At 35.7% G+C, this 22,512-nt stretch overlaps 1 protein-coding gene across 1 annotated transcript in view; it reads right to left on the bottom strand.

Annotated features, from left to right (window-relative positions):
* The window catches only part of STXBP6 (syntaxin binding protein 6), an 84,473-nt gene that overhangs the window by 8,114 nt on the left and 53,847 nt on the right, over window positions 1–22,512 (bottom strand). Inside the window, exons 3-5 of the mRNA XM_015816616.1 lie at window positions 19,266–19,396; window positions 15,689–15,854; window positions 1,722–1,879 (exon numbers count right to left, since the gene is read on the bottom strand). Coding sequence (XP_015672102.1) covers window positions 1,722–1,879; window positions 15,689–15,854; window positions 19,266–19,396 — 455 coding nt within the window. The remainder of the gene's footprint in view (window positions 1–1,721; window positions 1,880–15,688; window positions 15,855–19,265; window positions 19,397–22,512) is intronic.

Genomic DNA, 22,512 nt, shown 5'->3' with positions numbered 1-22,512 from the left:
TGGTTATTAGCCCTGATGCAAGTGTGATGGCCTCTGAAGGCGATCTGTGAGGCGACTATTGGGTACATTTGTGCAGGTAGTTGGCTACTGTGAAGACAGACTGCTGGACTAAATTGGCCAGGGATCTGATCCAGCAGGGTACTGCTTATATTTTTAAAGGCATAAATACAATGTTATATATCAGAGTGGCAAAAATGTAGGGCATAAATATAGGATGGGGGAAATCTGTCAAAGGTCTCTGGGGTGGTTGCAAATCAAATATGAGTTGGTAATATGATGCAGCTGCTAAAAAGGAAAATGTATTAATAAGGACACAGAGATCATGAGAAGTAATTGTGCCATTTTGCTTTGTACTGGTAAGACCTCATATGAAAATATCTATCAATAGAAAACTTACCACCATATGTAGTGGATCCATTGTGTCCAAGTCTGCAACCATGGTTCAAAAAGAACAGTGACCAGTTCAGGGGACAGCTACCATGAACCATAAACCAAGTCCTATAAAGAACAGTTAAAAGGATCTACAGTAGATAGGTTTAGCCTACTGGAATGATGACTGGGGAGAGATATAACAATAGCTTCAAATATCTGAAGAATTATCACACAAAGGGGACAGTTATTCTGTATTGACCCAGATGTCAATAAGTTAAAAATATGAGAGAACAGATTCAGGCTAGAAATCAGAAGGATTGTCCTGCCCACAATATATGATCTGTCAACTGTGTATGATGGTAAGGTCTCTATTGCTAGAGATTTTCAAACATATGCAGATAGTCATTTGTGAGAGATGCTGTACTGGATCCTGCACTACCAATGGGGTTTGAATAGATTTTCATTGAGATATCTTCCAACTCTTTCATTGAGATATCTTCCATCTATGAAAATATAATGTAGTGAAATGAAGTGAAATGCTTGATATTTGTAAGTTCCTGGGTTGTAGCTTACAATATTCTACTTGAATGCAGCATAGAAAACAATGTAACAATGAGTGACATGAAGAAGAACGCTATAAAACAGCACCTTAATAGTTTAAACCCAGACCTATTCATAATTTAAATTACTCCATAAAAATATTCTCAGTCAGTAATAGTATCTCATAAAGCCTACGAACGGCTATCGCTATTGCCCCATTCTTTAGGATTCTTATTATTTATTATGAAGCAGTGATTTTTAAACTGTACTCTGAGGAATCTCAGGATCATGAGTGGCCACTTAAATGAAACATAAACAAGAGTGGATAAGTTTTCTTAAAAGAAAGCATGTTCAGCAGCAATCAGTTTTTCTTAGAGCACACAGCTGCTGAGATACCCAAAGTTTGTCAGCCAGTTACAAATCCATTTGAAATAGGACAACTTTAAATTCAAGAGCCTATCCATTTTCAGATGACAACTGCATGTAAGAACAGATTTGATGAATCCACAGGCTCAATTGTATTTTGTGTCAAGATGGAAAATTATTAAAAGCAATTTGATTTGATGTGGGGCCATATCAGCTGATCTTAATACTGAGGGAGCAATATCTAATACAATATTACATTTCCTTCAGTGCCAACTTAGCCAATAGTTGGACTTTGACTCTGTCATATCCATATTAAGTTATCTCCTTGCAACCTGGTTCATACTGATATTATTGTTTTAAATTGAATGTTACTTGTTTCACGAGTGTTTATACAACAATGAAAAAGAAGAAATAAATATGATAATACAAACTTAAAGGAATACCTTGTGTGCAGTTTCTGCAAAATGCTGAGCGCTATTTTTCATGTCCTCTGTCTTTTCTTCAGTTCGACTTAATCTTTCACCGCGCTCATTCAAAGCCTGGCTTGCTTTCTGTACTGCACTTGTCACGCTGTCTGCTGCCGAATGTAATATGCTGTTTCCTGAAACACATCACACGTGGTTGGAATGCACGTCTTATTTTCTGAAACATGTAGCATAGCGAAACCTGGATGAATTATGAATGGAAATATATTTTTTTACTTCACTTGATGCAAATGACTTTGTTGCAGTAATTCTAACAAAGATGGCTTTAGGCTCTAAGGCAAGAATATCCAATCTTGGCAACATTAAGACCTGTGGACTTAAAACACCTGGCTGGGGAATTCTGGGAGTTGAAGTCCAGAGGTTTTAAAATTGCAAAGGTTGGACACTCCTAATCTAGGGGGAGAATGTTTGTTTTCCACTCTGTAATATGAAATCATATAGGCTGACCTCCAAATAAAATAAACCATACAAGGAATAGTGGATTATTATCAGGAAAATATCTCTATTCTTTTCTAAATTCTACTACTGCATTGTATCCAACAATCATACATTTTTCCTCTTCCAACACTTCTTTTTCAAGTTTTCTTTATACAATTCCCCAATACAATACATTTCTATGCAGAAGCCCAAATATGCAAAATAAGGTTTACCCCAAGATAAGTGGATATAGATGTCATGGTTCCGATAAACCCATCAAAAGAACTTCAAGGGAAGAATTCTTCCTTAAAGAACATTTTATTAGGATACACAGTAACAGCACTACATAGTTGAACCCAAAACTAAATTCCCTTCCCCCAGATACAAAGTAACAAGTTGCAATTCATACCCTCCCCCCAAGCAGTCATAAATCACATTCTCCAATTAGCCTAAAGCGTGGGCTCCCTCTCCAGCTCCTCAGCCTGCCAAAACGTTATCGGTTTGTGTCCTTGAGTTCCCACGAAAGGGCATTATTATTATGGCTAGCTGAGCTCAAGCATTCACCCCACCCCTTCTACATCTGATTCCTAAACAGCAGAAAAAGCACGCTGAAAGCAGAGTAAAAGTGGCTGCAATTTCCCTTAGTTGTCAGAGCGGGACCATCCATTGTCACAGCTTTGACAATAGAATTATTTCTATAAACTTAATTTGAACTAATTTTTATATTTATATTTATGCCATTTGAAGTTATTGTTTGTGTCAAAAAATCCCTTTTTGATCTCAATTTTTCAAGCTAATGCAAGCTACTTCAGAATATTTACTTTTTAAGTAATCATTTATTTTTAATGTTTACTTTTAACTAAGGAGCTTAGGACTGTATACATATATAATTTTATTTTTATTATCATTTCTTATACAAACTAATTCCTTCTAATTTCCGAGTGCCGGGTTGGATATTAAACTGCTTAATGGCAGCATGGTCTGAACAGAATGGAATGCTCTTCTCTGTGAAAATGAAGAAAAAATACTTTTCTGTCCCTCTTCCAATTCTTTTTTCACTAATAGGACTTCTTGCAGTGTTCGGTAGGATCCACCAACTCTCCAAAGAAAAGCTTCAGGAGAGATACAGTGAATGGGGAATCAAATAAAATTCCATCCTCCCTGTTCACCTGAGATATTTAATTTTAATCATCTTAAATCAAAATGCACTTTTCTAGAGAGAAACAATTTTGAGAAAAATGACCCTGGATTCAATTTCTGATGCTAGGTGCTTCAGCACTATATAAAAAAGGTTTTTGTTTTTTTTTTTAAAAAAATTGCATTTGTCTGAAAATATAATTAATTTTCCATCAAATCTTTACATCAGGTAATAATCAGTTTCTGTAAACCCAATGTGTTTGCTAAGCATTCTCTGCTGAAGCACGTACTGCCAACAAAAGGCACTTTCCTTGATGGTTACAACTTCTGCAAGATTTGAGCTGCAGACAGGCTATCTTACAGATTTTCAAATCTGAAGGAGGCACCAGCTATTAATATTATTTGCCCTGTTTCGGTAGGCAATAGATAAAATTGTATACATTTGTTGAGAATGTTTAAATTTGGGGGTAAGTTAAATTGCTTCTTCTTTTTCCTCATAAAGTAGTGTGTTGGCATAAAGATAAAATATGATAAAAATAAGATTATATACATGATGGTTAATTTGGAAAAGAACTATTTTTTATTTTTCTCATTAGTATTATATTTGATTTTGCCTTAGAATCAACTTAACTATTTTTATGTGACCATCTTGACATCTAGTTTTTAGCTATATTTTCAATAGGAAATCACAGAATACTCCTATCAAAGATATTGTAAATTATTTTGCCAAAGCTAGATACTCATTTATTATCAAATGAATATTCTTTATTTCTTGGCAAGTGACTTTTGAAATTTTCAACCCAATCCACTCCAATTTATCTTTAAGGATAAGAAAGACTTAATTCTCCTGTGTGTGTGTGTGCGCGCGTGCGTGCACACACACACACACATGAAATGTTATCATTCTAAACAGGAATTCAAAGTTGAACTGTAAATATGGTTGACTAATGCACATTCAAACATCTTGCAACACAATATGTACGTGGTATTTTTAAACAATCTTTGACTAGATATTTTTAATTGATCAAAATATGTATCAATTGATTCCAGTATCTAATGCCTTTCAATAGGTACAACATTGCAAGGAATTGATCATCAGAAAAGCCTGGCATCAGTTTTGGGTAGTAAGATGTAACAATTTTATTATTAGTATAATTTCTACTAATCTTTTCCAGATTACATTAGAGCAGGGGTTTTCAAACTTGGCCCTTTTATGAGTTGTGGACTTCAACTCCCAGAATTCTTCAGCCAGCGTGTCTGGCTGAGGAACCCTGGGAGTAGAAGTCCACAAGTTATAAAAAGGCCAAGTTTGAAGACCCCTGGATTAGAGGAAAGAACACATCAGACAGATTTCTCTATAGTTCAATTGTTAACAGCTAAACTATACTGCCAACACTTTGAAATATTTTTTTTAAACTAATAACTAAATAAAGGTAACACTACTGAGTTTGGATTTTTTGCAGGTAAAGATTAGTTTTATGATTATATAATGTGTTATATCATTTTATTTATTAATCAAATTTATACAACTGCCCACCTCAGATATTGAAGGAATAAGGTGCTCTTTTAAATACTGCAAAAAGTTTCAGCAAATGTCCCACATGATGTAGGAGATGACTAGGCTGACTGAGCCCAAGGGTGGTGGCATAATTACTCTGGAATCCCTACTTAAGTCCAGACCCCCTTGAAATCTGGTGATAATTTGCACTGACTATTAGGAATTCAGATTCTCTAGGTTGCATGGAATAAACTTGCAGTGCTTTTGAATTATCCTGGCTCCTGGTGTCTTGCGCCTAACACCTAGAAGCTTCTATTCGTTTCTTTCCTTTTATTTTATTTACATGAATTCATGGTTGACTACTAAGACAAGTGATAGAACATTCAGCTCTTAACAATTCAACCAATGCATTTCATTTCATTCAATTTTGTTCTGAGACTCTTCAGCTAAGTTTCTTGCAGAACCTGATTATAGCTTTCCCTGTGAATGCTTTGTAGCCTTCCAACTCAATCAATCATGTCAAAGTATTTGCGAATTATATAGCAACATAATTTCTATGATACATATGGACATGGTTTTTAGGTTTCTCATGCATGGCAAAATGATAACTGATTACATTACTGGATTCACTGTCACGTAGAATCCAACCAATGTATAGTCTAATAAGCATCTTGGTGTTATCCCTGTACCTTAATTTTGTCACAGATTTTTAGTGCTATACTTTGAATATAATATATATTATATATAATATAATCCAGTGATGGCGAACCTTTTAGATACCGAGTCCCTAAAAACTGCCTCGCCCCTGCTCCGTCCCCCCCTCTCCTGCCTGCAGGGCCACCCACCACCTCCACGGCCCGCCACAGCAGATCGCCCAGGCGGTCCAGCAGCATTATGGCAGCCACGCCCTCTGTCCGCACCCCACAGCATCATCTGTACACGATGGGGCACGAGGGCGGAGTCTTGTCCCCGCTGCCCAGCTGCCATGTCTTTGGCTGCGCTGCTCCACGCAGGCTGCATCCAGGGCAACTCTCCTCCAGGGGGGCTGCTGGTGAGGAGGGGCCATGGGGGTGGTGGGGCTGGGGCAATGGCGTGCATGCCCACAGAGAGGTCTCTGAGTGCTGCCTCTGGCACCCGTGCTATAGGTTCGCCACCACTAGCATAACCTATTTGGTAAAGAAAGAAGAAAAACATTTGCATTAAACCAATTAGTAGGCTTAATGTTCCTATTTCGGTAAATATCTCTTCCACACACCCCTAAAAATAGGGCCAAATACAGTCTGGCTCACTGCATCACCACTGTCACCACCTTATGGCCTTTTGGTGACAAAAATACTGTAGCCTACAGATAGGTTGCCTATCTGAGGAGACCCTTGAGCAGGGCAGTTTCTATTTTATTTACCACCATAATAAGTATCAGAATGGCATGGTGTGAGCTCTTTCTATATCTTTTCCTTCCCTTTTTAACTGCAGGACACAAGAGTCTTGAAGAACATATAATTATATTTAATGTCATTACTGAAATGAGTGGCCTGAACCTGTGCAGTAACAGACACTGACTCCTTTCTGCAGCCAAAGTGCTTACACCAAACGAATTTAAAAACAAATAAATATATTTACAAAAATATCCTATAAGAAACAAAAAACACCCTTTTTTTCTGTTAGCCAGCCTGTTTTGCAGGCATCTGCAAAGAGGAAGTCTTTGTAAAATGTGAATGCCCAGAGTTATCTGGTTATCATATGGGCTTTCTTAAATTTATGATGGGATAGGTGGGATTAGAAATTATAGCCCTATTAGGAAGCAGGAAGAATTGGCTCTTTTTAGCAGGAGCTTTTTTTGTTGTTGCTAAAGGATGCCTCTCCTGAAGTGGTGAAAAAAACAAAGCAGGCAGAGCAAGAGACTCAAGAGAGAGTTCTCTCTTCTGAGAATGCTGTTGCCTCCTATGGAGGACAGAACTGTTAAGTAGGATCAACATATAGCAAGTCACAACAATTGTTAACTACTTGGGAAAGAAATAATCACTACCCATGTCTTTACTTGTTTGTTTTCACCAGCTGGAAGCCAGATATGCGTTGCGATGATAGAAAAGAGTTGGTTACTGTTGAGGTCCAGGCTGAGCAGTCTCCAAAGTCAGCAAATGTGTAATGATTTAACACATGAAGAATCTGCTGGAAATGTTTACTCTTACATCATGCATCTAATACACCACAGACGTCTATTAATTCCTTGCAGGAAAGGATGACTCACTATATCAAGTTCAGCATTGCAGATACATAGGCAACTGCTGAATTTTGTACACAAGGCAAACTTCTCCAATGTAATGCTTTCCAGATGTTGGGATATCAGCTCCCATTCATTCCTGGGTTATATCTGGCAGGTACCAGATTCAGGAATGTGGCATTAAAGCCTAGTTTAAACAAGGCCACTATTAGGAAGAATTGAAAATTTCTAACATTTAGAATTTGGTAATACCAGTCAGCATGCACTAGTCACTGTGAAAGTGATATTTAGAGGTACAAAGATGATCTTTCTCAAAATCATATGTAATTAGGAAACAGACAGCATCAAGGAGATATCATAGACTCCAGTAGCAAAGATTAACTAGGTTTAAACATAATTCCACTGCAAGAAATTATTAGAAGCTTGTAATATTCTCAAGAGAGTTAAGAAAGAAAAATGTCCTTACTTGGATAAACAGAAATTAAATATTTTTATATGGTCATATTGTACTTAGGACTACAGTGAAAAGCAGAAATCAGTTGTAAATCATTGCAATGGTTAAATTGAGGCATCACATGATGAGACTTAATTTTAGGCTGTTTTTATGACAGCTGTAGAGCAAGTCACCACAATTGTTCAGTGAACCATGTGATCATTAAATGAATCCAGCATATACAATGTTGTTGTTTTTTGCCATTTTCTCCTTGAAAAGAGCAAAAAATGTTGCAAATTGTGGTTATGTGAATGAGGGATGTGCAACTGGTCATAAATGCAAGCTGGTTACCAAGAGCCCAAACTGCAATCGTTTGATTGTGGGGTGTATGTGTGGCACTTTTGAAAATGGGTTCTTACACCTGTCATAACTTTAAACAGTTAAGCCACCAGTCAAAAGTCAAGGGCTACCTGTAATTTAAAAGCAGGCAGAGAACAACAGTAGTTTATAGAAGGTACCCTTATTAATAGATACCCCTATTAATGCATAATTTTGTTTGGTTTGGTTCCTTAGTATAATTTAGTATAACAGCAGCTGCGTTTGGACGAGAACTGTTCAACTCCTCGTGTAAGCATTACTCTGTAGCTCTTTCCTAATTTTAATGACTGGGAAAGAGCTGAAAGAGAATCATGGAAGGCCTAGCTCTATAATTGTTTACTTCCATGTCAGCTGGATGGTTTGCTTCCGATAATTATGCTGGAAACCCAGAGTTTATTTTTCACATCCATCTCTATTGCAACAAGGGCAGAAGAGGAAATGAGTTGCTTTCTTTAAGAAATGACAGAAATAAACAAACAAAATATGGTTTCATGCTTGTGTGCTCAGCTATTACTTACAAGTTGGTATCATATTCAAATTATAGTCCTAAATGCAGAATTCAGATTTAATTTATCTATTTATTAAATTTATGTGCTGCTCATTTAATTACAGCAGAAGACCCCAAAATGCCATACTCAGATCAGGTCTGTTACATATTTTTAGGAGGATAAAAGAAAACCATTTTTGGCAGGCTTTAAAGCATTTTTTAAAATGAATTTTCTATCTTATTCCACACTCTTACTTTAAGTGATCCATATCAGTATTGCCATTATTATATGGCTTATTTACATAATATCATATTCATCTCAACCAATATTTGGCTGGAGAAAAACAAATGATTAAATAAAAAAGTGAATGACCAAGTATTGTCTGAAGAAATAGAACTAGGGTAAAAATTTCAGATATATTCTTTATGTCTGATGTTTAGCCAGGGAATTCTTTAATTTAGCTGGTAAACTCATCCTCAGAGGATGCCTTATGCAAAATTCCAAATCATCTCACAAGTTTTTTTCTGATTTTTCTCATTTCTTTTTCATATTAAACAACCTTGCAATTCCCAGTCTTTACCTCTAGGTGCCACCAATACTGTAATTCTCATCAGTAATTTATTATGCTATCATTATTGTAAACTTCTAAATTTACATGGAACTCCAACAAAAGTAGCAAAATACATGAAATACAAATATATGTTTTTAGATCAATAATCTTGTTTGGGATTTTCTTTTTTTAAATAAACAACAGCAAATCAATGTCTGATCTAGCTCTGGACCACAAATGATCATTCCTGGGTCATTTTCCTATGAAATATATTTCCCTTTCCCTAATAAAATTTGCTATTAATTTTGAGACTTTCTCAATCACAAACTGATCTTGAATGATATGGAAAATATATTTTAGAAAACAACTGTAACTTAAATTCCATTTACTAAGTTCCCCTGAATTTATCAAGACTTCTTATTACACATTTTATGGAGATAAAATGCAAATATGTATTTTGAAAAATCTCATACCTTCTATCCGAGGCCTCCAGATTAAAGAGCAGTCACTTTTCCATGAGCAAAAACATCAGAAAAGGCTTTTCATTTTTTTAAAGAAAATGATATTATTTCCAACTGTGAAGCACTTATTTTAGAAGAGGCTTACAGAATATTAGTGAAAAAACGGTTATACTTCTCCTCTGAGAGGAAAATTACCAGTGATTGTCCACCAGTTTTAATATCAGCCCAATTTTTAGCCTGCACAGAACTCATTTAAATAACAAATGTAAATCATATAAATAATATAAATAATAATGGATATTTTCAGAATCAGAATTAAAATTAAGCAAAATAATGTATTGCATCTACTGTGACTTAAGCTGAGTCTGAAGGTTTAATATTCGATTTATTTATTTAGCAAACTTTTATTTTGGTTGTAGTCAAATGTCATGGTTCTGGCTAAATTACAGAATCCTCAGAATGGAATGAAATGCTGCAAAACCCCACAAAGATAATCCTTCAGTTAAGACTGCAATATGATATATGTTGGTCATACAGCTAACTTTTCTATCTTGCAGAATTCTCACCAATTACCTGAACATGCAAAAAGGCCAAGAGAAAAATGTTTGGAACAGCAAATGAGAGACAATCGTTCTCAACCAATCAATATCCATCTTGGGAAGTTATACTTGGGCCTATCATCAGTTTTACAACAAATTGTCCACCAATGTGAACTAGGTGAATCAACAATGGAAAAAGTAAAGTTTAATATTAGGAACACATTTGCTGTGATTTATATCCTCTTGAGACATAATGTCTATTTTGCAGCCGTTCGATTTACAATGAGGCAATGTGGGGAAAAAAATCCTTTGGAATTGTCCTATTATGAGGGAAATGTGATGAAATGTTTTCTTGGTTGTTAAAGAATGAGCTGCAGCAAAATGCACTAAAACCACTGTTCTCATTTATTTAATGATCAATGCAGAGAAGTCTCTAATGCAGGCATGTCAAACTCGCGACATCACGTGACATCGCACGGCGTATCGCGACTTTTTTCCCATTGCCGGCAATGGGGAGGGGAACACGGTTTCGGCGTGACGCATCTGGCCCACGGGCCGGCAGTTTGACAAGCCTGCTCTAATGCATTTCAAGGAGAGAAATATCTTCATTTATGCTGAGGTTTGGTGTTAAGCTTTATGAAAAGGCTGCTTCAGCCCGATTGAAAAACAGTGTCGATTTTGCCCCTTTGTTCCCCAATCCAATATCACTTGGCTTTGAATGCCAAAGAATTATAAGTGGAGCCTATGAAATCTGTCTGTGGTACCAGGAGAGATGTCTTGGCTTCTCAACATGCAGTGCTCCATCTATTTAATGGTCACCCTGTTTATATAGCACTTCAGTTAGTCAAGTGATTTACAGCGTCAGTAATAACATCTGCATGTGGTTGAAATATTATAGCTTCAACGAAAACACTAAAAAAATCAATGACTGCATGCTGGCTCTTTTCCAAGTTTCTACCACTGGATAAGTTCATAAAAAAAAATTGACCTCTTGTTCTGAATTTTAAAATAGTAAGCTGCATAGGCACTGACTGTATGTATCTATGTATGTATAGGTAGTCCCTGACTTACAATAGTTCATTTAGTGACTGTTCGAAATTACAACAGCACTGAAAAAAAATGACTTATGATCATTTTTCACATCTACAACAGCTGCAGCATCCCCATGGTCACGTGATCAAAATTCAGACACTTGGCAACTGACTCATATTTGTCACGGTTGCAATGTTCCAGGGTCATGTGTCAGTATCTTCTGTCAAGCAAAGCCGATGGGGAAACCAGATTAACTTAACAACAGTGTCACTAATTTCACAACTGCAGTGATTCACTTAACAACTGCGGCAAGAGAGGTCGTAAAATGGGACAAAATTCACTTAACAACTGTTTCACTTAGCAACAGAAATTTTGAGCTCAATTGTGGTCATATGTTGAGGACTACCTGTATAGTTCCCTTTCCTCAAAAGTCCAGGGAGGTAATCCTTACCTTACTGCAGTGTTTCTCAACCTTGACAACAGCCGGCTGGGGAATTCTGGGAATTGAAGTCCACACATCTTAAAGTTGTCAAGGTTGAGAAACACTGCCTTACAGGTAGCCCTTGATTTAGACTCATTTGTTTAGTGACCACACGAAATTACAATGGCACTGAAAAAAAGTGATTTATGATCAGTCCCCACACTTAGGATCACTGCAGCATCCCCAGGATCATGGGATCAAAATTTGTGTGCTTGGCAACTTGGTTGCAGCATCCAGGGGCCATTGTGATTGTCGTTTATCACCTTCCCAGCTGGCTTCTGACAAGCAAAGTCAACAGGTTCAGTTGGAATTGCTTAATGACAGAGAAAGTCACTGATTTGCTTAACAGCCATGACAAAAATGCTGTAAAATCAAGTGCGACTCACTTAACAACCACCTTGCTTAACAATGAAATTTCGGGTCCCAATTGTGGTTGTAAGTTGATGACTGCTGGTATATACATTTCTTTCTTTATATTTGCAACAGCCAGAGAAAAAGGTTATGTTCAAATAACAGCCCATGGTCAAATAACTCTCAAATGAGTTTTCTAACTGAAAAAGGACGATCTCTCACATCCAACAATTTTTCTCAACACACATGTATTAAGAAGTATCATTCCAATAATCTTCTTCACCAGGTAAATCTTATATGTCACAGTCCCAATACATCAGGAAGGCATAGGTTCTGAAAGGCTGCAAGAGATGGACCCGAAGACAGTGTTGTTTTGTTGTTGTTGTTGAGATAAATGAATATTGTTGGGTGCCTGGGGTTATGGCTAATTAATATATGCTGTCAGTCTCACAGTAAGCCATTTAAATATGGTGAATTAACTCTCCCCAATGTAATGCACAACAAACTGAGCGGAAAAAAATTCTTAGTTAGTTCTGGATATTCTACCAGACTGCAATCTACCGTGGTGCAAATTACACAAAATATGAAATCTGTACATATATAATAGCATCTGTACTTCAAAAATATGTCAATATGCATTTTTAGCAGGATACAAACTTAGACATTCAAAAGTCAATCAATCAATCAATCAATCAACCAATCTCTTCCCCATTTATATTTTTAGCTCCCTTTTTAGTCCTGAATAATGTAGGTGGAAGAGTTAGCATTTTGACTTTTATATGACAGCTAAACATCTGTGAAGCGAGAACCTGCTGTCACGTATTAGATAATGAGATAATTCTGATCTTTTATGGCAATGGTTTTTATTTGAGAAATTATACAATATTGTATGCATGCACATTATTCCCTTTAGGAGAAAAGTATAAAAAAATATGAAATAAGATAAATCGAAGGTCTGCTGTGTATCACCTGTGTTTTTAGACAAGAACATGGCACCATTTGCATCTAAAAGTATATTCCTCTAACAACACTAGAAACATACTTTATACATTGGTTTGTAAATATCTTAAACAACACACATCCTTGCTTAATTTTGTGCTCAAGGCTGAATCATTCACATTCTGTCCATTCTTATATGTGTTTCATATTATTCATTCACTGTTATAACATTTAGCAACCAGGTTTCAAATCCATATTTGATATTCTATGGTTCAGACATATTCATTTAATCAAAGGTATTCTCTCAACCAACAACTTTCTTACCTACACCAAATTCTCAGTGATCTAATAAACGGCAAAAATATCTTCATCGCATCATTTTTTTGCCCAAAGGTGCTTTTTCCAAAAGGCAATTGGACTTTCTTGGTTTTTCTTTGAAAAACTTCTGTCCTAAATAGTTAGATCCGTTAGAACTGTTCAGTTAGAACTGAAGAAGAAAAAACACCAAGGAAGTCCAATGGCCTTTTTGAAAAACCACCTTTGGGACAACCATGTTTTGGATGATTGAGAATCTCTATAGACAGATCACTCTTTTTCACATAAAGTCACTCTGTCCTTCAGAAATCAGACATACAATACCTTTCAATGGGAATTATGTATTCCAATAATACGATAAAAGAAAATGAAACACTACAAAATATTTAATTCCAAAATAACAATAAGAGCTATCTTTCCTTTCATTCACGGACTCAAGGTAGCATATATCCTCTTAATTTTCTTCATAACAACAGCCTCTATCCTCTTTTTTTTCATATCAACAGCCTCTGTCCTCTTTTTTTCCTTTATAACAACAGCCCTCTGTAGTAGCTTGGTCTGAGAGAGAATCTGACCAAATCTCCTAGTGAGCTTCTGTGACTGAGGGTGGACTTGAACCCTACAGATCTCCGACAGCCAGACTAACATCTTCATTGCTACCCTACATTTTGAAGCTCTGACATGAATTCTTGTACAAGTCTTTTCATTTACAGATTATACAGGTAGTCTTCAACTTAGGACCACAAATGGTACTGGAATTTTGGTTGCTAAGTAATGCGATCATTAAGCAAGTCATCACATGACCAGACCCAATTTTATGACGATTTCTACCATTGCTGTTAAGTAAATCATACAATTGTTAAGTGAATCACATCATCATTAAACAAATCAAGCTTCCCTCATTGACTTTGCTTGTTGGAAGCTGGCTGAAAAGGTCACAAATAGGAATCATGAAGCCCTAGAACCATCATAAACGCAAGCCAGTTGCCCGGCTCCCAAATTACAATAATCTAAGCACAGAGTTTGGTGCAATGGTTGAAACCTGTTACAAATTGTGACTCTGTAAGTCACTTTTTCCAGCACATCGTAATTTCAAATGGTCGTTAAATGAATAGTCTTAAGTGGAGGACTACTGTAATCTAGTGCATTGTCAAAGCCAAGAGAAACTAAAGGAACATACAAAAGATCATGTCTCTATGTCATCATCAGTCTTTCTTTCCCTTTGAAATTAAGAAGTTCTACAGAAAGGAAGGTACAGCAAGCACACATAATGAATATAAACAATAGGGAATAAGTACAAAATCAATTTATTATCCCTTTGATACTCCGATTAATGAGTTTGGGAGATAAAAATGGAAGCTTTAATTATTTCAAAAGCATTTGCTACCATAAAACATTATTCAGTCAAGCATTTTAGTTCTTGCTGCTGAAATACCAACATAAACTTTACTTCACTCAAGCCTACAGGGAGAAGAAGTGCACCAGAGCATTTGCCAATTTCTGAACTTCAACTGGTTCTAAATTACAGGATTTCAAAGCAATTTTAAATTATGTAGCAAGACCTCTTCTCTTTAGAGATCAAGTGACCATGAATAAAAAATTTGGAACAGCAAAATTGTTGCCACAGTATACAAGTTATACACTTTAAGCTTTAAAATTGTGCCCTAAAGACTTAATGTAATTGAAAACCTAACAAATATAGTTGTAGGATTTCTTCCTGGAAATCACAAGCACTGAGTGGGCCACACTTACAAATTTTGTTATCTTATAAGATCTGATGCACATTAACACTTGCAAGATCTGCTGATACCAAAGATGCTGATTCAGAAAGAAAAATGTTTTAGTATAATAAAACAGTGCATTAAGAGAAGTGATTATTGTCCAACAACTTCCACTCTAGTTTAGAAATTCCTCTTTTAGAAAGACTTGTAAAATCAATTATGGCTAAATGGGAAACAATAAAACCAATAAAAAAAGGAATTAAAAAGTGACACATACTTATGCAGTGAAGCAAAATAGATTAAACCAGGAAGGAAATGATTATGTAGGAAAATCTTCTCCTAGCTTTATTAACTGATACTTTAGTTAAATAATTAGAATGTCTATTAATCTGACTTCAAGGCCCAGAAAGATATTTTAATATTTTTTATTAGGATCAAAGTTAATCTTGTATATGTTACTGTACTATATTACCAACAAGCCCAGATGAATTAAAAAAAAACCACTTGCAGTATTCATTTATTTATTTGTTTGCTTATTTGTATCCCACCTTATTTTCAAAAATAACTCAAGGTGGCGGACATAGTATATATAACACACTTTCTTCCTATTTTTCCCATGACAACAACCCTATGAACTGAGTTGAGAGAGAACGATTGGCCCAAGGTTACTCTGCTGGCTCACAGACTCCCACTTTCTAGCCTACTGCTTTAACTACTGGACCAAACTGTTCTAGATTTTAAATAAACTATAAATCAGGGGTGGCCCACGGGCCGGATCCGTCATGGCAAAACTGTGCCCACCCCATTGCCGGCAATGGAAAAAAAGTCGCGATATGTCACGTGACATCACGAGACGTTGCGAGTTTGACACCCCTGCTATAAATAAATATAAAGAGATTAAATTTATAATAAATGAAATGTCCTGAAACAAAAATCTTCAGAGATTAAAACATGTAGCACTTACCTCCAATAACTTTAGACTGGCAATTAATAAATTCTGGCTTTTTATCTGTAAGATACCGTTGACAAGTATGATGGAGAATTTGAAAGAATGTACATTTCTCAGAGGCTGTACTTGCCACCCATTGGTCAAAAGCATTTTCAAACAATAAATCAAATTCTGGGGAATCCTAGAAAGAAAAAATCAGATTACCAGGCAAATACTTTAATATTACAAAGTCTTACTTGCTATATTAGATTTTCCTTAATAACACATTAAAGCATTATGAAAAAAATCATAACAAACTTTTTATAATAATTGTATTATATATAATATTTTTAATTCCATGTTATTACAAAATGTTTTTTGAAGACAAAAGGTAATTCAAAAGCAGATGGAAGGTAACAATTCTCAATTTAATCATGGAAACAAACATTGAATCTATCTGAAATAATCTGTTGTCAAGTTACAAGAGTACATTCCAGAATGTATTACACAGTAACACTGCTGGAAGACAACCTGATAAAGAATCTTATATTATTCTGGATCCCTGAAATATCTTTGAATTAATTAATTTCCATAATCTCCAAACATAGATCATACTGACAAGTTATGATGAATGTTTTAGTCTTGAGTTTTAGGTAGTCAGCAGTGAGTGCTAGTTTTGCTTTGGAACTCCGAGAAGCTGCACTTGAAATGCAGTATGCTTCCTCCTAAGAAATTTAGAACAGATCCCAATGAAGTTTTCTTTGCCTCTTTATAAAAAGATAGGCATTTGGGACAGGGACAGAGTAAGGACAATAAGCTTTGCAAGGGAGTAGAATGGAGGAAAAAGCCCAGTGATCTTTCTTCTCCAGTGTGAGAAAGCCAGGCTTTGAAACTGGGTAAATGTAGCATCTATCTACCTTTTAGGTCAACCAATCCTTTAAAAAACCACGTTTCTAAAAGTAACTGGTATAAAGGTAAAAGTAACAGAGAGACTGCTTTCCAGTTCATTGTATATCACTACCTGCCTGTTGGGTATATGGTAAAGGTTCACACTCAGTACAATGAACTCTTATAGAGCAAGTCTGTTCCACTGAAACCAAGGTGGATGAACTGCAGTTATTGAGAATAAGAGAGATATGTAAATAAGACATGAAAGTTTAGAGAACCATAGAAATGACCTAGGAGAAAATTGTAGAAAAGAACAAAAATGTGTGTTAAATCCTAGAAACAGAGAAAGCACAAGAAAGAAACTCAGTCTGGATCCACCCTAATCCAATGGGGTGTAAAAGGGAGGAAACAAAACAGTCTGGCTTTCAAGATTCTCTTATGATAGCTGAAATATTTAAAATGTTGGAGTCAGTTTCTTGATTTGGTCTACTTCTACTAACTACCTCCTACAAAGATATTCCTTGCTATAGACAATCTCTTTGGGAAATGAGGTTATCATTTCAAGGATAAAAGATGTTCCCATAAAGAAGTTTATGTGTGTGTCTGTGTGGGTGGGTGTGAGTGAGTGTGCGTGCATGTTGTTATGTGCCTTGACTGCCTGGACTAGTTCCTGCAGTTTTCTTGGCAAGATTTTTGGAAGTGTTTTGCCATTGCCTTCTTCCTAGGACTGATAAGAGAGTGACTAGCCCAAGATTACCCAGCTGGCTTAGTGCCTTAAGTGAAACATGAATTTACAGCATCCTAGTTTCTAGCCTAATGTCTTAATTACAACACTAAACTTCTTCTTCCGATAAGACGAATTGGATAAAACTCATATTTGCTCATTCTGCTTCCAAAATATTCCCTCGGAGAGGAGGCAGTGGCAGGCAGAATTAGATTGCTTGTTAGCAGGCTGATGTTTGGAGCTGTAAATGTAGCATTCTCAAAAATGTTCTTTGTTTTATGGACAAGGCCAACTAGATATGCAAAGATGAGAAGTTTCAGTAAATGGGGGACAAATTGGTATAAGGTAGAAAGACTTAGATTTGCTAAGTACTATGAATATTTGAAGACAGGCCAATCCTGTCATGACAGAGATGGGCTTTGTTGAACCTAAATGAAGCCAACCTGCTGGTCAAAAATATGACAGAGCAACTTCTAAGCTGATTCTATAGGAAAGCCGACAGGTGGCTTCCTTTAGAAGGATTACATTTTTTAGAAGGGTATAAATATTTTAGATAATACTATAAGGAATAAAAGAAAGTTGGATGGGGGTTAATAAGTGGATATGATTTTCAGGAGATGAAAAGAAAACAACGAGGATGTGAAAAAAGTTCACAACAACATTATATGAAAGTACTAAATATATGTGAATGCTTGAAATACATGTGAATTTCTAAAGTCTATAGAAGAATCCAAGGAGAACACAGATATAGTGGGCATAACAAAATCACATTCATCATCATCAGGCTTGTGCTTTTAGTTTTGTGCTTCTTAATTCCTGGATACAGGCATTACAGAAAGGATAAGAAAGAGTGCAGTGGGGAAGGTGCTGTTCTTTATACCAAGGAAATACTAGTTTTGACATAGTATAAAGCAGAAAACTGAAGAACCCAAGAATGTATAGCAACATTAGAGAAAATAGTAAGAACTTCTTTAAATATAGACAGAACAGAGAAGTGTCCTGGGAAATTAATAGACAACAACAAAAACAACAAAAGGGATTCAAAGCGGCCATGAGAATTGCAAAGAAAAGAAGTTATTATCTACATCCCTCTTTTCTGTAAATATATAGGACAGATATCTGAGCTCACATTGATTTTCCCAGGGAGGTAATTGGAACAACTAAAGTAAACTGAGGAAAAAGTTCTAGGACATCTTGAAAGACAGCTACAAACCATCTGGTTCTAATTGCACTCAACAGAGGGTTTTTAAAGAACTTAAGGTGAAACTATTGATCTCCTAACAGTCCTAAATCAGTCTCAGTACCAGGGTAGAACAGTGTAGCACCAATTTCTAAAGTGACCTGTTAAGATCTTTCAAGCTATAGGCCAATCATTTTAATATCAATTCTGGATAAACTGGGTAGACATAGCAATCAAATTAAAAATAACTAAGCATTTGGAGAATCAAAAATTGCTAAAGGAAAATTAGCATGGATTTTGCAAAGGCAAACCCTGTCTTGCTAATATACTAAAGTGCCATTGGGCAATAAATGGAGTAGACATCCTTGAATTTTCAAAAATCTTTCTAAGTTCTTTGCCAAGGATCTTGAGTAAACTGGACAGTCATGGAATCAGAGGATGTGTCCTTTTATGGATTACTAACTGGTTAAAAAAAGCAGAGTAGAAATATGTATTATTTAGCCTCTATCCAAATGGTTCATTTGACTAACTGCTTACTGGATACAATAAAATGGTAAAATCTACAATGATTTAGAAAGAAATCAAGAATATCTGGAATAATTATTCAGGATCTTAAAGATTTATGGTTATCATCTCAATATATCTATTATAGTACTTTTTTTTAAAGTAAAATCAAAGCAACTGCCCCTCCCCCACACGTACTAATGACTGAACTGTTCCCAAAAAAGAAAGGGTGAAGGCTGTCTGAGTAATCATAAGAAACAACAGACAAGTAAAAGGACATTATTAAATGAGGAGCACCTCTATTGTCAAATACTTACCCGATGAGGATCTAAACCATTAACCTGGCGAAGCTGTTCAAGCATCCATTGTGACCTTCGTACAAAAGATGTAGAACCTTCAAACTGTTTAACTTTTGTAATATATGCTTGTGCAGGTCTCTTGTTTGTCACTGTAAACATAAAACAAAAAGGATTTGTATATAAGCTTGCAAAAGTCTTTGAGAACTGCATACATGCTTAAAATAGTCTTGTTTATAGAACCACATTTTATCAGTTCAATCATGACAAACACAGCTAAAAATATAACAATGTAATTTTTATTTTGGGGGATGGATAGAAATTGGGTATAAGTGTTATATTTGTGCATACATTAAACAATTAAATACAATTCTATCTGAATGAACAATTAATTATGTTTATATAAAATATTCTTCATAGTGCTTTTTATTATATTTGACTATTTTATTTTCTGTATTATAAAGTGCTATTTATTGTCTTTATAATTTTAAAACAACTTACAATTAATCACATATTCATAAAAAAGCTAGTAACATCTTTAATTCTTAACCTCTGTGAGTTAATAAGCCTGGGAGGAATTTAAAAAAAATAAAAAATCTGAATGTTAATGTCTGATGAACCCCACTATAGAGTCTTCTATAATGAGCTATCATTTCTAAGCCAAAGAAAGAAAACAAAAATACAATTATATTATTTACCTGCATCTGCATTTCTTTGGAAAGCAAAATGTGAGTTCACATTGCAAAATTGTGCCTTTGTGCAAAACCTTAATTGGATTTTTCTAATGCATACAGAATTGTTAGAGGAAGTCTTAGATTCCACCTGTATCAGGCAGCTCAGTGACTCTCCTGCCAAATCCCTTCAACTCCTAAGATTGCTAAAGAACATTTGTACAAAGAGTGAGGTCATTTGAAACTAAGAAGAACAAAAGGAGGGGTTGTGTGAACATCACCACTTGGAAAAACTGCAGTTACAGGGAAATAAGGAGGTCTTCACCATTGTCTCTCTGACTCACACACAAGCAAAGAACTGATCTAATGATTCACGCTAGAAAAACAGGATGGTCTGGTAACTTCTAACCCTAGGGATATTTGACCATTGGAACTATTGTGGGCATAAGCTGATAAACTTTGATTTTGAGATGATTGATATTCAACACTACTAAGAATACGTTTTCCCCAGTGTGGTGCTTGCAGCAAATTGTGAGAGCTGTAGTCCAACATATGGACAACCCCAAAAGACTAGTTGTAATGAAAGGCTTGTCAAAAATTAAGACCCAGTATAGTATTGAGAAAATTTTAAACCCTTTTCATAATCATAACTCTTTTGACAAACAGCTTGATTGCTTTCCTAGAAAAGCCTTCTATATATTTATAAACTGCTGATGGCATTAAAAAAAATGAACTGACGCACATAAGTATTTCATGCCTAAATTGTTAAAAAAGGAAATAATTATTATAATTGTTTACATTTTATTCCCCAAAAGACCTTTAGGTTGAACTGTAAAATCAGGAAAAGATCTCGTGGTATGTTCTGCTTTTAGCTTTTTGTTTTTCCTTATTGGTTATCAGGGAAATGAAAAATCATGAATGCTTTGCTTTGCTTACCTAAAAAGCTGAATGCAGATATTACTACAAACACCTCGATACTTGTTAGTTTAAAGCTTAAAAAAAATTCCATAACTCCATGAAAGACAGAAATAGAAAAAAAATGCCTTATTTTGCAATTTTAAACAATGCTGCGGTTACTATAAAGGCACATCCTTAATTGAAAAAGGGAGAGCATATTTTTGCCTGTTTAAATCTTTTTTAATCTGAAAAGACCAGAATGAGAGGGATATAGGAGAAACATTAGTGAACTGAAAAATAGTTCTAATAAAGCCTTTTATATTAAGAATCACACCAAATCTTATAATTATGACAGAACATACATCTTCTTAGTTGCATTTTTATTCCTCTTATCTGGTCCTGAGCAAGTGAGTAATGAATGTAATGCTAGACTGAAATAGTTATGTGCTGAAATAACGTCATCTAAAAAGTATAGCAAAGTGAAGTAGAATATGTATGTATAATAAGTCTAGGTAGAAAACAAAGATAAGCAACTTCATGTCCTCTAGGTGCTTTACATTTCAACTGTCATCAATTTCAATCAATAAACAATAAAAAGAGAGATCGTCTTGAAAAACATTTGGAGGCGGCAGTTTAGTGTTACCATTAAATTGTTAACTAATACGATTTCTGTGTATCATTTTTAAAATACTATTGAAGTTATTTTCCAAGTCTGGATCTAAAGAGCACTGTTTATAGATGAGAGAGAATAATCAACAGGCTCAAATAATTGCAAAGTTTATAATAAATGCAAAAGAAATAAAACGTGAAAGAGATGGAAGGGCTCAAAACAGCCAAATGAGAGCTAAGCATAGTCATTGGGCATGCATTAGTTGATGAAGAAAGGTAAGAAATGTTTACGAGAGAGAACAGAATGGAATATCTTAGAAGAGAACAAAGCTATTCAACTTGCAGGTTCTCTTTTTTCATATATACTGTATATAAGACCAGTTAGAATGGCATAGTGGTTCCATAGCTAAAGGAGTCATTGGATGTGTAGATATGGAAAGAGATAAAGTTGAAGAAAATGGATGCAATCCTTTATGCCACTAGCCACAGAAACCAGTAATGCAAACTGGTTCTGTGGCTAATCACACCTTGAAGGAGGATAGATCGGTCAGATTAATAATAATAATAAAGTTGGAAGGGACCTTGGAGGTCATCTAGTCCAACCCCCTGCTCAGGCAGGAAACCCTATACCATTTCAGACAAATGGCTGTCCAGTCTCTTCTTAAAAACTTCCAGTGTTGGAGCATTCACCGCTTCTGGAGGCAGGTTGTTCCAATGGTTAATTGTTCTAACTGTCAGGAAGTTTCTCCTTAGTTCTAGGTTGCTTCTCTCCTTGATTAGTTTCCATCCGTTGCTTCTTGTCCTGCCTTCAGGCGCCTTGGAAAATAGCTTGACTCCCTCTTCTTTGTGGCAGCCCCTGAGATATTGGAATACTGCTATCATGTCCCCCCTTGTCCTTCTCTTCATTAAACTAGACATGCCCCATTCCAGCAGCCTTTCCTTATATGCTTTAGCCTCCAGTCCCCTAATCATCTTTGTTGCTCTTCTCTGTACTCTTTCTAGAGTCTCAACTTCTTTTTTACATCGTGGTGACCAAAACTGGATGCAGTATTCCAAGTATGGCCTTACCAAAGCATTGTAAAGGGGTATTA

This window comes from Protobothrops mucrosquamatus, unplaced genomic scaffold, assembly GCF_001527695.2.
Source record: "Protobothrops mucrosquamatus isolate PMUCROS unplaced genomic scaffold, P.Mucros_1.0 scaffold469, whole genome shotgun sequence".
NCBI classification, from domain to species: Eukaryota; Metazoa; Chordata; class Lepidosauria; order Squamata; family Viperidae; genus Protobothrops; species Protobothrops mucrosquamatus.
The sequence above is the reverse complement of the archived record's forward strand: the minus strand, read 5'-3'. Positions and strand labels throughout refer to the sequence as shown.